Source organism: Talpa occidentalis, unplaced genomic scaffold, assembly GCF_014898055.3.
Source record: "Talpa occidentalis isolate TD23 unplaced genomic scaffold, MPIMG_talOcc4v2.1 talOcc4.9, whole genome shotgun sequence".
Classification (NCBI taxonomy): Eukaryota; Metazoa; Chordata; class Mammalia; order Eulipotyphla; family Talpidae; genus Talpa; species Talpa occidentalis.
Genome location: NW_023605305.1, coordinates 65,508,357 through 65,524,087, shown reverse-complemented (window position 1 = coordinate 65,524,087; position 15,731 = coordinate 65,508,357). Strand labels below are relative to the sequence as shown.

Genomic DNA, 15,731 nt, shown 5'->3' with positions numbered 1-15,731 from the left:
AAAAAAACGGAGTACACATTTTTCTCAAGCGCACACGGATCATTCTCCAGGATCGATCACATACTGGGGCACAAGACAAACATCAACAGATACACCAAGATTGAAATCATACCAACCATCTTTTCTGACCACGAAGGCATCAAACTAGAAATAAATCATAAAAAGAAGGCAAGGAACTATCCTACCTCATGGAGATTAAAAGCCACACTACTGGAAGACCACTGGACTAACGAGGAGATCAAAGAAGAAATTAAAAAATTCTTTGAATTGAATGACAAGGAGGACACCAATATCCTAAATGTATGGGATGCAGCAAAAGCAGTAATAAGAGGAAAATATATAGCAATAGAAGCTCACATCAAAAAACAAGAAAGAACTCAAAGAAACAACCTAATCTCGAAGCTCAAAGATCTAGAAAAAGAACAACAAAAAAACCCCAGAACCAGTAGAAGAAAAGAAATAATAAAAACCAAAGCAGAAATAAATGAAATTGAAACTAAAAAAACAATCCAAAGATCAATGAAACCAAGAGCTGGTTCTTTGAAAAAATAAATAAAATAGACAAACCCCTAGCCAGGCTCACAAAGGAAAAAAGGGAGAAAGCACAAATACACAGAATCATAAATGAAAGAGGAGAAATCACAACGGACACAGCAGAAATCAAAAGAATAATCAGTAACTACTATGAACAGTTATATGGAAACAAGTTCAACAATCTAGAGGAGATGGACAAATTCCTACAACTCTACAATCACCCAACGCTAGATAAAGAAGAAATAGAACACCTAAACAGACCAATTACAAGCAGCGAAATTGAAATGGTAATTAAAAACCTCCCCAAAAACAAAAGCCCAGGACCTGATGGATTTACAAATGAATTCTACCAAACATTCAGAGACGAATTAGTGCCTATCCTTCACAAACTCTTCCAAAAAATTGAGAAGGAAGGGACAATACCAAACACGTTCTATGAAGCCAATATTACACTAATACCAAAACCGAATAAGGACAACACAAAAAAGGAAAACTATAGGCCAATCTCCCTAATGAACACTGATGCAAAATCCTCAATAAAATTTTAGCTATCAGAATCCAACAATGTATCCATAAGATAATTCACCACGACCAAGTTGGATTCATTCCAGGGGCACAAGGATGGTTTAACATCCGAAAATCAATCAACGTTATCCAACACATCAACAAAAAGAAATATAAAAACCATATGATAATATCAATAGATGCTGAGAAAGCTTTCGACAAAGTGCAACACCCATTCATGATAAAAGCCCTTGAAATTCTTGGGATACAAGGAACATACCTCAACATCATAAAGGCCATCTATGACAAGCCAACAGCCAGTATCATTCTCAATGGTGAAAAGCTGAAAGCAATTCCATTAAGATCTGGAACAAGACAAGGATGTCCACTCTCACCACTGCTTTTCAATATAATACTGGAAGTCCTAGCCAGAGCAATAAGACAAGAGAAAGACATCCAAGGAATCCAAATAGGAAAAGAAGAAGTCAAACTATCACTATTTGCAGATGATATGATAATATACATAGAGAACCCCAAAATCTCCACAGAAAAACTAATTCAACTCATCAATCAATTCAGTAAAGTGGCAGGATACAAAATCAACACGCAAAAGTCAGTAGCCTTCCTATACACAAACAATAAATCTGAAGAAGAAGAAATCAAAAAAACCACCCCTTTTATTATCGAAACAAAAAAAATCAAATATTTGGGAATAAATCTAACAAAAGAGGTAAAGGACCTATACAAAGAAAACTATAAAACACTGTTAAAAGAAATAGAAGAAGACACAAAGAAATGGAAAGACATCCCCTGCTCATGGATTGGAAGAATAAACATTATTAAAATGGCCATCCTACCAAAAGCAATATACAGATTCAATGCTATTCCAATCAAAATCTCAATGGCATTCTTCAAAGAAATAGAACAATTATTGATGAAATTCATATGGAATCACCAAAACCCCGAATAGCCAAAGCTCTACTGAAAAAAAAAGAAGGAAATGGAGGCATCACACTCCCAGACTTCAAACTATACTACAAAGCCATAATCATCAAAACTGCATGGTATTGGAACAAGAACAGACATACAGACCAATGGAATCGAATAGAAAATCCAGAAATAAACCCACAGATTTATGGTCAACTAATCTTTGACAAAGGAGCGAAGACTATGCATTGGAGCAAAGAAAGTTTGTTCAATAAATGGTGCTGGGAAAACTGGGTCGCTACATGCAAAAGAATGAAGCTTGACCACTACCTCACACCATACACAAAAATCAACTCAAAATGGATTAAAGAACTAGACATAAGACCTGAAACCATAAAATACATAGAAGGAAATATAGGCGAAACACTACGGGATTTGCACATCAAAGACAGCTTTACAGACACATCACCCAAAGCAGTGATAGTGAAGAGAAAGATAAACAGCTGGGACTACATCAAATTAAAGAGCTTCTGCACAGCAAAAGAGACAATAACAAAAACAAAGAGAAACCCCACCAACTGGGAGAACATTTTTGCACCCAACACTAATGATAAAGGACTGATCACAAAAATCTGCAAAGAGCTGATGAGACTCAGCAACAACAAAGAAAATAATCCAGTCAAAAAATGGGCAGAAGAGCTAAAAAGAAACTTCTCTGAAGAGGAAATGCAAATGGCCAACAGACATATGAAAAAATGTTCAACATCACTTGTAATCAGGGAAATGCAAATCAAAACTACCATGAGATACCATCTCACACCAGTGAGAATGGCACATATTAAAAAAACTAGCAACAACAAATGTTGGCGAGGATGTGGAGAAAAAGGAACTCTTGTGCACTGTTGGTGGGAGTGCAAACTGGTCCAACCACTATGGAGAGCTGTGTGGAGATTTCTGGACCTACTAAACATAGAGCTTCCATATGATCCAGCAATTCCACTCCTAGGTATTTACCCAAAGGACACAGAAACATCAATTCCAAAGAGCACCTGCACTCCTATGTTTATAGCAGCACTGTTTACAATAGCTAAGCTTTGGAAACAACCCAAATGCCCAAAAATAGATGACTGGATCAAGAAGATGTGGTACATATATACCATGGAATATTACTCAGCATTCAAAAAAGATAAACACATGCAATTTGCAGCAACATGGATGGCACTGGAAGGGATCATGCTCAGCGAAATAAGCCAAAAAGAAAAAGAAAAATACCGGATGGTCTCACTCATAGCAGGAATCTAGAAAACTTAAATAAGGGACCAGGAAAATGAATATAAGAAAGTGAAAATCAAAATCAACAAAAAACTATGAACCAGAGACACTTTTTGGGGGGTGGGGGGCGGGAGGGGAAGGATTGGGGTCAGAATGGGGCGTTTGCAATTGTATGGGGGAATATAAAAATAAAATTTAATATTTAAAAAAAAAATAATAAATAAAATAAAATAACAAAAAAAAAAAAAAAAGAAAGAAAAGAGGGGCCTCCCCGGTGGCGCAGTGGATGAGCGCTGGGTTGTGAGGCTGCCCGCAGCCTCTGCAGCGCTGGTTTAATCCCCTGGTCGCCGGGCGAGGGTCCCACATGGCGCACAGACCTCTCCTGCCGCCCACTGCTCCCCTCACCAGTGTACTTCGTCAGTCTGCCTCCTCTGCACCCCACTCTGGCTCTGGTGAATTCTCTCACCCTCCCGCGTTTCTGACTGTACCCAGTGCTTGTATAAATAAATAAATAAATCTTTAAAAATATAGATATAAAATAAGAAGAGGCTTACCTCTATAGTGATCACATAGCGTTCTGCCAAAAGCAGCAATCTCTCAATTATTACAAGTTTAGTAGATCTATGGATTAAAAAGATATTTATGAACATATTTGAAATAAATTGCCGGCTTGAGCTCAATTCCAGTTTGTTTCATCAAACCACATCACAGCTAGCACTCACTGGCCAAAGACTTCATTTCACTCTCTCCCAAGGGGGTAAGACCTGGTTCAACGAGGTCACAGCAGCAGTGCACAGATGGGCTACATGAGGAGAAGCCTGCCCTTCCCCATGAGTCCTTTTTCTCTCTTCTTCTTTTAAAGTTGATCCACAGAGGACCTAGGTCTCCAGGCCTATTTGTTCATCAATCCACCAAGAATGAACAATCGGTTTGACTCATAGAATCTTACAAATATGTTCCATAATTCTGTGAATACATGGATTCTGACAGAGTTCTAAATTGCCTCAGAATGAGAAGACAAATGCAAACCACTATGTATACCACCAATTGTTGTTTGTTTTAATTAGACTGAGAATGAAGAGGAAAAGAAGGATAATCAATTTTTCATCTGGTTTATGTGAACATTCTCCATAGTTAAAACATACAATTTAAGAATTTGTTATTCAAGGGTTTTAAAATACTTAAAAAGTATAACAGTAAACACAACTATCTGTGGAACAGGAAACACAGCAAGGGAGAATAGAGCTCTAACAGACTCTGAAAATGAGACCCGAGGCCTCCTTCGGTCAGACTTATGGAATCTTATTTATCATCTGAAATAATAAGACTCAAACGTACAGCAGTTTATATAGTCTCAGTTACAAACTGTATTAAAGAGAGCAGTACATGTGTTAATACTTACAGATGGAAATTCGTGTGCCCTTTCCCTTAATTTAAACATTTGTTATTCCAGAAAGTCTAGACATTTCAAATAAGTATATTTCTAAAAGTGAGAGCGGTACTACCATTTTCTTTCTTCCTTTTTTTTTTTTAAAGATTTATTTTTTTTTTATTTATACAAGAACCGGGGTACAGGCCAGATGCACCGGGAGGGTGAGAGGATTCACCAGACACAGAGTGGAGAACAGAACAGGCAGACTGACGAAATACACTGCTGAGGGGAGCAGCGGGCACAGTAGGAGAGGTCTGCCGCACCATGGGGACCCTTGCTGGCTGGCTGGAATTGAACCAGCACTGCTGAGGCTGCGGACAGCTTCATAGCACTGCACTCAACCGCCTGCGCCACCAGGGGAGGCCTGGTACTACCATTTTCTAGCAATTGGCCTGGTGTGTTGATTAGCGTATTGGGAATTTCACCTTAAAAATAATTAGATAAACACATTTTAACAGTTCTGCTAGTATGTTTATCAGAGTTCTAAATTCTTTGTGAGTGGGAACTAGAATTTGACATTTTAATGAAAAATCTTTAGGAACTACCTAAGGACTATAATAAGTGAATGCTGAATGCTTCAATTATGCCTCAATAATGAACTAACTCACAGATAGCATTGCAAAACAACATAGATGAGCGAGTAACTCCATCCCACATATGTTGGAACAATTATGGTCACTGAAAAGTTCTTTTAAAACTAGTGATATGACATAAACTATAATATCTTGGGGCTCACATGCAATTTTGAAATCATACAGTCTTATTAACTCTGTTTAGAGTTTATATCTATTTAAGATATACTCCTAAGAATGTAGGAATGCAAAAAATGTGTTAGTGCTTCTCTCATGAATTAACTTTCTACCTTTAAAAAGAAGTCTAAGAAGGCTGAACATTACGGGCTTCTTTCATATTAGCAAAGTATCATTACATTGTACACAATTCATTTAATAAAGGAATAAAGAAGAATGTGAGCAAGGATACTAATTCTACCCTGATTTCTTCCCTAAAGAATAAAAGAGAGTCTCCTCAACTGTAAATGAAAATAAACACACACATAAAATGCGAGGGGAAAGACCATCTGAGAGCGCACACTAGAGGGCAGCAGAGCAGGGCACAGAGACTGAGTCCTCCAGGCAGCCCCCCTAGGTTTCCTGGCCAGCACTGATTTGGGGCTGCTTTACCAAAATGAAAGTGACAAAACTTCAGAAGAGTGTTTTAGTTACTACAAACTAATGTTTCTAAATATTCATCTATACTCTTTACTGTATCAAAGGACTACAGCAAATGCTGAACTCAGGTTTAACTGATAACATTTGAAAAACACAACAATGCAATTACGAGACAAATCCATTCAAAGTTTCAATACAAATATTTGGTGGTAAATCTATCATTAAAAATAATTTTGAGGGCCTCCCCTGGTGGCGCAGGCGGCTGAGTGCAGTGCTGTGAAGCTGTCTGCAGCCTCTGCAGCGCTGGTTCGATCCTGGCCGGCTGGTGAGGGTCCCACATGGTGCAGCAGATCTCTCCTGTCTCACCTGCAGCTCCCCTCAGCAGTGCATTTCGTCAGTCTACCCGTTCTGTTCCCCACTCTGTGTCTGGTGAATCCTCTCACCTCCCGTGCATCTGGCCTGTAACCCGATTCTTGTATAAATAAATAAATAAATAAATCTTTAAAAATTATTTTGAGGACTATAGATCTTTTAGTAGTGGGTATGTGTGGTAACAACACCTGAAGAGGGAGACTCTGTAACCCTAAATCATATATAATGCTGTACACCAATGTTACTGCAATTAAAAAAAATGGCTTTGAAAATATCGTAAACAATATTTTCACTATGATTATATCATGGTGCACAATTTTAATCAATCAACTACTTCATTTTGCTTATGCTGTCGGTATTTTTGATCTCTCTATTCAAGGAGTAAAGTTATGATTGTTAAGTATTTCAAACTTCATTATATTTCATACAGTGAATATATCTTTATTTCATCATTAAGAGTTATACAGAGTAAGAGTAAAATGAATCAAATAAATAAAAAACAAAACAAAAACAACTTGTCCACTATGTAGGGGGGTAGAGGAAGCAATATTTGAGTGGCTCTGACAATGACCTGCAGGTCTTCATAGACTTGGCAATGTATGACAGGGAACATATCATTTCCCAGGACATCACCACAAAATGTATTAAACAAAATAAGGAAATCGACAATTAAGAGTCCATAAGAAACAAAAAAGATGCCAACTATTTTTCAAATTGATACGTTTGCCTTGTGTATTTGTTGGAACTTGTGCAATCACTTACCTATAGGGAGACTGAACTGATGTTGCTACAGTTGGCATGGCAGTTGCAGTAAGCATTTTTGTTGCTCTGGTCACAGCATGTGTTAGAGTGGGGCCACCAAGTGCTGAACTGGCTGCCTATAAAACATTAAGTAATCATTCTATCAGAGCTTTTCAATTTCAACTGCAAAAACATTTTAGGCTGAAAACCCTTTGCTATGGCATTTTGTATGGACTTTGTAAGATGTGTGGCAGCATTCCTGACCTCTACTCACTACGTACCCACTACAAGGGTGCCCATTAGTTGTATCAACCAAAAAGGTTCCAGACATTACCAAATAATCACTGGAAGCAAAATCAGTGCCAGTCAGTGCCACTGCTAATACTCCATGGAAGGACATTTAGGGACATTTGAATAGTTTAAATGTTTTTTATGATGATACATTTACTGCTGTTTTTGAATCTCAAAAGCAGCAAGAGTTTAAAAAATTTATAGTCATTTAGAAAATTATGTTTTGGGCATCTTTTTTAAAATATGGAAGTTTTATGAATTTGCATGTCATCCTTGAGCAGGTGCCACACTAATCTTGGTATTCCAATTTTAGTATGTGTGCTGTCAAAGCTAGTACTGAACATCTGGTTTAAGAAATCCCTCCTAACTTTTAAGTTTTATGTAGGTCCTATATATTTTCTTCTATGGCGTTACAGATTTACCTTTCCTTTTCAGTTTCCATTGTGTAAATTCTTCACCTCCTTGGTTAACTCTCAGGTATTTAATTTTATTTGACGTGATCTTGGATGGAATTATTTTCTTAATTTCTCTTCTTGTTCATTGTATATAAAAGTGCAGCAGATTTTTGTATATTGATTTTGTAACCTGTCATTTTAGCATTTCTAATAGCTTTTTGGTGAAGTTTTTAGGGTTTTCTCTATACATTTATTACCATATCCCTTGTGAATAATGATAATTCTTTTCCTAACTTGATGTTTCCTGCTATTGTTTGACTTTTAACTAAAACCTCCAATACTAAATTAAACAGAATGGTGACAGCAAATTTCACCTTATTCCTGATCTTTATGAAAAAGCATCAGTATTCATCAGAGATACTGGTCTGCAGTTTTTGTGAGCTATCTTTTTCTGGTTCAAAATTAGGGTAATGTATTCTAAATACAAAATGTATTAGGGAACAGTCCCTCTTAGGTTAATTTGAACAAGATGAGTATAAGTTCTTTAATGTTTTGATAGATTTGCTAGTAAAGATCTCTGGCCCTGGGTTTTTGTTTTGGGGGAAATTTTTGATTGCTGTTTCAATTTTCATGATTGTGATTGGTTTACTCCTGTTTCTTCCTAACTTTAGTCTTGGTAAACCATATTCTAGAAATTTGTCCCCTTCAAGATTATCAAGTTTATTAGTATATATTCTTTGTATTTCTACGCCATCTGTAATTTCTCTCTCAGTTCTAATTCTGTTTATGTTTTCTCTCGTCTTTATTAGACTAGCTAGAGATTTATTAGTTTTATTTATCTACTCGAAGAACTCTTACTAGTTTCATTGATCTACTGTTACTGTATGGTCTTTCTGATTTTTACTTCATTTATTCCCACTTACTACTTCCTTCCTTTAGCTAAATTTAGGTCTGTTTGTTCCTCTTTTCTGTAAACTGCTTCAGGTGTACTAGCAGTTGTTCATGAGATATTTTTTGCTTCCTGATGTGGTCTGTATTGCTAGCATTTTTCCTCTTAAGACCATTTTTGATGTATTCTATAGATTTTGACAGCTTGTATCCTCATTTTCATTGTCTTGAGATTTTTTTCTTGCTTTAATTTCCCTTTTAATGCAATAGCAATTAAGCAATACGCTGTTTATTCTCATTGTATTTATGTTTTCTCCTGTGTGTTTTTTTTCTTTAAATAGTTGATTTCTTGGGCCTCCCTGGTGGCACAGGCGGTTGAGTGCCCCACTGTGAAGCTGTCCGCAGCCTCTGCAGAGCGGGTTTGATCCCAGCCAGCCGGCGAGAATCCCACATGGTGCCGCAGACCTCTCCTGCCTCGCCTGCTGCTCCCTTCCGCAGTGTATTTCACCAGTCTGCCTGTTCTGTTCCCTGCTCTGTCTCTCGTGAACCCGCTCACCCTCCCACGCATCTGGCCTGTACCCCAGCTCTTGTATTAAAAAAAATAAATCTTTAATAAATAAATAGCTGATTTCTTATTTTATGGTAGGCAGTATGTCAGAAAAAGTACTTGGTATAGCAATCTATGTAGTTATTCTGAAAATTCATGTGTCCCAATATATGGTGTATTCTTGAAAATGTTTCATGTGCACTTGAAGAAAATATATATGCATGGCCTTTTAAGGAGTGTTTTATAAATGTCTGTTAAGATATTTGGTTGAGTTTTTCATTTAAGGCTATAGTTTCCTTATTTATCCTCTACCTTATTACTACCAATAATTGTAAATGGAATACCAAAACCCCCTAGTATTATGGCATTGTTGTGAATAAACTGCTTTAGTTCTATTAATAATAATCTTACAATATCTTGGTGCTCTATCAGTTGGTGCATGGATAAGTATTATTTTTTTCATGTTGTATTAGGTCCTTAATCATAATATAATGTCCATCTCTATCTCTTTTTACCTTTTTGAATTGGAAATCTATATGATCTGAGTACTTTAATTGTCCCATTCCCTTCCTGTCTGTAAGATTTCTACTGAAAAGTCTATGGACAGTCTAATTGGTATTCCATTATAGATTATGGGTTCTTTCCTTTTTAATATTCTGTCCTTGTCACTGTTTTAACAGTTTTATTATAATGTATCTTGGAGGAACTCTTTGGGCTCTTGGATCAGAACATCTTGTTTATTTTCCAGATTGAGATGATTATCATTCTCTGAAATTACTTCTTTAAAATAAAATTCCTCTGATTTTCTCTTTCTCTCCTCTTTCTATGATCCCCAAGGTATGGATGCTACTTCTCTTTAGGTTACCCAAAAGAATTCTTACTTTGTTTTTATTTTTAACTTCTTTTTTCTCTTTGTTGTTCTGTTTGTGTGTTCTGTCACTGTGCTTCAAGCTCACCAATCCTCTTTAGTACTTGCATTTCTCAACAGTAGAGGGCCTCAAATAGATCTTTTAATTCATTTATAGTATTTTTTAGATCTTTTAGTTCTAGTGGTAGCAGTCTCAAGTTTTCTTGATTTGCTGTGTTCCTATTTTTCATCAATCATTGTTTTTCTTAATTCAGTAAGAATGATTATAATTGTTACCTGGAATTCCTTTTCAGGCCTATTCTAAAATTCTGCTGGATTGAGACTTCTCTCAGGATATTTCTTCCTGAGCTTTTGTGATATGTTCTTCTGTCTCTTCATTTTCAGTTTCCATAGGTTGTAATAGGGAATTTCCTTTTCTTAATACTTCTTTATACTTATCTGTTCCTTATGTCACAATATAGTCCAGTCTACAAGTTCCACAATAGAATGCAGCCACAAATATCAACATTACACATAATCTCAAGATACAAAATTATAAAAGGAAAAAAACCAAAACATTTAAAAAATAGGTTCAATAAAATCTGCTACTCACTTCTAATCTTGTGTAGCAATCAGCAATGAATTTCTTATGTAATGATACAGAATCCTGAAAGAGGGATATGATAATTCATTAATCTGGCATTTAGCTGTAAACATTATTAAGAACAAATGTCAAAATGAAGTAAATTTTGGGACATTTGAGCTTATCAATATAAAATATATGTAACGATCTACTCTGTTGTGTTTGAGTGCATTCTTAGATACCCACCTTTTTTAACCTAGGATTTAGATTAATATAACTATAGTTTATGATTAGCTGAATCGCTTCATTAGCAATTTCTTCATCAGGTGATTCCATGGCTATTTTCCAAATGAAATCCATTCCTATCAATTCCAGTTTTTCTACATACTGGTCAAAAGAAAAAAAATTAAATTATATACACTAAGGTCACAAAATTGTAATTATTTTCTCTTATAAGTCCATACCCATTTAGTTCAATATGAATTAAGGCTGCAAAAACTAAGCTACCTATCAGAACACTATTGTGCAAATATGGAACTTTAAAGCAAAAAACAATCAAGCACAAAAACATTTGGCATGTACATGGGAACCAGGATAAATAGAGATTTTTCTCCAAACATCCCTAAGCCTAGAGCTAGACATCTACTCAGACTAGTGATTGAAGCAGAAACAACACAGAAATGAGATAGGTAGCATCTTCAGGAACTTTTCTCAGAAGAAAATGGATTCAAGCTAGGAGTGGTTACTAATCTTTGGGGTTCAGTCTGGTTTCCCAAAGCCTCACTGGGAGGAAACTGCAAGATTCAGGGATTATAAAGTATTATAAAAAATTTTTACCACCCAGGAAGCAAGGCCTTGAATGAAATAATCTGGGAAAATAAGTTACTTTTTGCCTTTCTTTTTTAAGCTGTACATGTAAATAGAAAGGCCAGATAGACACATTCTACAGAGTCCAACATTGTTGCTCTACTGCCTATTCCTAAATTTGTCTCTCAAATTCCTGCTACTATACCCCAGAACTGAAGATGCCCTTACTTTGTTAGATACTTGTGAATTGCTGGATCTGCCCTACTCTGTATTTACCTAGCACAGGAGAGGCCACTGGCTGCCCAGATCAGGAGGAAGGAAGGAGGTATTTGAAAAGTCAGTTTCGTTCTCACAGGCAGTTGGAAAGGTAAGGTACTGGAAAGGGTGCGTCATTACACCCTAAAAGAAGCTCTGTCATCATTGCAGAAGACAGTGGTTAAGGAGATGCCAATTCTTTAAAAATAATTAGTATTTTCTCTGAATTTTAACGTTTTTACTGAAAAACAAGTTTTACTGCAAATATCTAGATTTGAGAATAATGTACTTACCAACTGAGCTCCTTGTCTTTTCAATCGATGATCACAGAGATTCACATTTTCAAAAAAAGTCTTAAATAAGTTAAAACCTGAAATTACAGAATGCCAGATAAAATCATGCACTCTAAGTAAAATAATCAATGAAAAGAATTAAATATTTCAAGAAATTAAAATTATAAAACCCTAAGAAAAAGCTTAGGTATAAATCTTCACTAGTTTCTTAGACATGGTACCAAAAGCACAAATAAAAAAATAGGACTTCATCAAAATTAAAAACTTAAGAAAAGAGCTATCAAGAAAGTGAAAAGATGACCCATATATTGGGACAAAATATTTACAGATCATATATTTGATAAGGAGTTAATGTGAAGAACATATAAGGAGCACTTACAACCCAACTAAAAGGCAAATAAACCAAATTTAAAAAAGGGCAAAAGATGTGAATGGATAAGTTCTTCTAAGAATATAGGCAAATGGCCAATAAACACATGAATAGACATGTATCATTAGTTATCAAGGAAATGCAAATCAAAAACATGAGATGCCACTTCACACACACCAGGACAGTTAAAGTAAAAAAGACAGACAACAACAAATATTGGTGAGAATATGGAAAAATTGGAACCCCTTAAACACTGGTGGGATTATATAATGATGCACCCGCTTTGCAAAAACAGGCAGTTCCTAAATGTTAATCATATGACACAGCAATTCTACTCCTAGGTAGATACCCAAGAGAAATGAAAGCCAGTATCCACATAATACACAAATGTTTACAGCAGCATTATTAATAATAGCCAAAATGTGGGAATAATCCAGCTGATGAATGAATAAACAAAATGTGCTATATTCATACAATGGAATGTTATTCAGTCATAAAATGGAATGAATCACTACATCCTGCTGAACCTTAATTTAACAATATGATGCCTTAGCATAATGGAAGAAGCCAGACATAAAAGGACACATACTGTATGATTCCATTTACATGAAATGGCCACATTAGGCTAATCCATAGAGAGCAAACAGATTAGAGGGTAGGGGCAAAGTAGTAGAGGAGAGTAACTACTAATGGGTACAGGATTTCTTTTAAGGATGATGAAAATGTTCTGCGATTGGAAAGTAGCAAAGGTTATACAACATTGTGAATATTCTAAAAGTTCCTGGAATGCTTATGAAAGTAAATTCTGTGGTATATGCATTACATTTCAATGAAAAATTTCAATTAAAAGACATATCTGAAAGGGGAATTATTTCTATGCTGACAAAGTTTTAACTTAAATAAATCATTATCGTACCAAGTATCCTTATGGGGAAAATAAAAGCTTGGCAATTTTAGCAATTGGGATGCAATTTAAAAATTAGTAAGAGACCATTTATATGAAAAGGAATGTATCTGTGTATATAGACATGTGCATATACAGATGTGTCTTTATATGTATTAAAAAAAGTTTGGAAGGATATTTCAAACTGGTTGCTTCCGAGAAGTGGCTTAGAGGAAAAAGAAAGAATAAAATTTCTCGACTGAGAAAAAAGATTTTTTTTTTCCTACCATTCATAGTGATTTCATATGACTCCAATTTAAGAATTTTCTCCTTGAAAAGCTGTTGCTGAACATCACTCTCAAGGTCATGCTGCCCTTTTGTGAACCATTCAAAACACATCTGTGGATTAAGACAAATATTATCCTATAATTAAAATTCATTTCAAGCAAATACAGATTCCAAAGTAGGAAGGTAAAGATATTGATAAATTATTTTTAATTCTTCAAAAATTCCTATTGCCAAAATACTTCTCAAAACTGAAATGCTTGGAACTTTGCAACTAAATGAAAAAATAAAGCAGTTACCAGCAATCTTATTCCTAGATAATAGAAATATACACTCATACTACCCACTGAAAGACATGTGTATATACTTTGACATTTGCTCTAAGGTTTATTATATGACAATATGCTAGGCATTGTCACATATAGCTCTTTAGCAATCCTATGAAGTAATTCCAATATACTACATAGTGAGATGAAGAAATGATTTGTTGTTAGAAAACATCAAAGCAGGTCCTTCTGCTCCTGGTTTAATGTATTGTTTTCAACTCTCTAGCTATAGGTCTAAAGATCTACCTGGGCATTCTTTTTTTTTTTTTTTTTTTTTTTTTAGTGTTTCTGGTATACAACATCATTTCAGGAACTTGGAGTTTGCTGTTGAAAACTTAAAATTAGTTTCCTGGGAGGGGGAAAAAAAACTAAAAAAATGCACCTACAATTCTTTAGCTGTACTTACATAGCAGAATTTGGTATTTTATTTTAACAGTGGTATTAAAGTTACCAAATAACTCTCATTGATATATGCTACATATATATTATGTAAAATTTTCAGCTCATCATTTACTGACCTATAAGCATAAATCCAAACATGTTTAAAATCAAAGAAGGTTGAGAAGTAATGATTTCTGTCTTACTTTATTTCACAACACCAAATTCTTACCTCTCTATCTAATTCACAAACATCCTGGCCAGTCACAAGACACTCCCAGATTTCCTTGGCACGATTCCAACCCAGATACAGAGTAGCTTCTTGCAAGAAAAATGCCAGAAATTTTAGATGGGCCTCTAAATACTGCAAAAAGATGCAATACTAAATTAGTTAGCTCCAGGCATTCATACCTAAAAGCAAAATTAAAAATGTGAAGGTTAAAAAAAGTTTTACCTAATGCTTTTTTTTTATTTTTTATTATTTAAATTTTATTTTTATATTCCCCTTACAATTACAACCCCCACCTAATGCTTTTTAATAAAACTTAGGGTAAAAGTGAAAAATCTGTTTATAAATTGACAGTATAACAGCAGAAGTTACTTCAAGTCTGTCACAAAATCAGTTTTGTTTTTTTTTTAAGATTTATTTATTTATACAAGAACTGGGGTACAGGCCAGAGGCACAGGAGGGTGAGAGAATTCACCAGATACAGAGCGGGAGCAGAACAGGCAGATGACTGAAAATACTGATGAGGGGAGCAGCAGGCGAGACAGGAAAGGTCTGCTGCGCCATGTGAGTATCTCCTTGGCTAGCCGGGAATCGAACCCACGCTGCAGAGGCTGCAGACAGCTTCACAGCGCTATGCTCAACAGGGAGGCCCACAAAATCAGTTATTTCAGTAATTTCAAAGTAAAACACCAAAACACAAATAGTGAGATATTTTTCTAATTTTTAAAAAACAGAATTAGGGCCTCCCTTGTGGCCTAAGAGTTAAGTCTCAGCATTATCACCACTAAGGCCTGAGTTTGATCCCCAGCCAGGGAGCTAAACCAAATATAGTGCAAACATCTCCTGTCTCACCTGCTGGTCCCCTCAGCAGTGTATTTTAGTAAATCCGCCTGTTCTGCTCCCCATTCTGTCTCTGGTGAATGCTCTCACCTCCTGCACCTCTGGCCTATAACCCAGATTCTTCTATGCAAAAACAAATAAATCTTTTAAAAAATAATTAAATAAAAAAAAGAATTACTAATCAATTAATTACTTCAGATCAAAGACAAAGAATTTTATTATTATTACTTTATCACAAGCATTTTTTTTTTAATTTATTTATTTATTTATACATGCACTGGGTACAGTCAGAAGCGCGGGAGGGTGAGAGAATTCACCAGAGCCAGAGCAGGGAACAGAACAGGCAGAAGAACCGAAGTACACTGCTGAGGGGAGCAGCGGGCGGCAGGAGAGGTCTGCACGCCATGTGGGACCCTCCTCCGGAGGCCAGGGAGCAGCTGGGGATCGAACCAGCGCTGCAGAGGCTGCGGGCAGCTTCACAGCCCACCACTCAACCGCTGCGCCACCGGGGAGGCCCTATCACAAGCATTTTTTAAGTGACTTATCCACCAAGCAATTTTCTC

At 35.9% G+C, this 15,731-nt stretch overlaps 1 protein-coding gene and 1 pseudogene across 1 annotated transcript in view; both read right to left on the bottom strand.

Annotated features, from left to right (window-relative positions):
- USP24 (ubiquitin specific peptidase 24) overlaps window positions 1-15,731 on the bottom strand; it is a 138,493-nt gene that overhangs the window by 61,674 nt on the left and 61,088 nt on the right. The window contains 7 exon segments of the mRNA XM_037499421.2: window positions 3,792-3,858; window positions 6,973-7,088; window positions 10,533-10,586; window positions 10,749-10,889; window positions 11,858-11,934; window positions 13,398-13,509; window positions 14,332-14,463. Coding sequence (XP_037355318.1) covers window positions 3,792-3,858; window positions 6,973-7,088; window positions 10,533-10,586; window positions 10,749-10,889; window positions 11,858-11,934; window positions 13,398-13,509; window positions 14,332-14,463 — 699 coding nt within the window.
- On the bottom strand, window positions 7,480-7,579 carry LOC119237319 (U6 spliceosomal RNA; annotated as a pseudogene).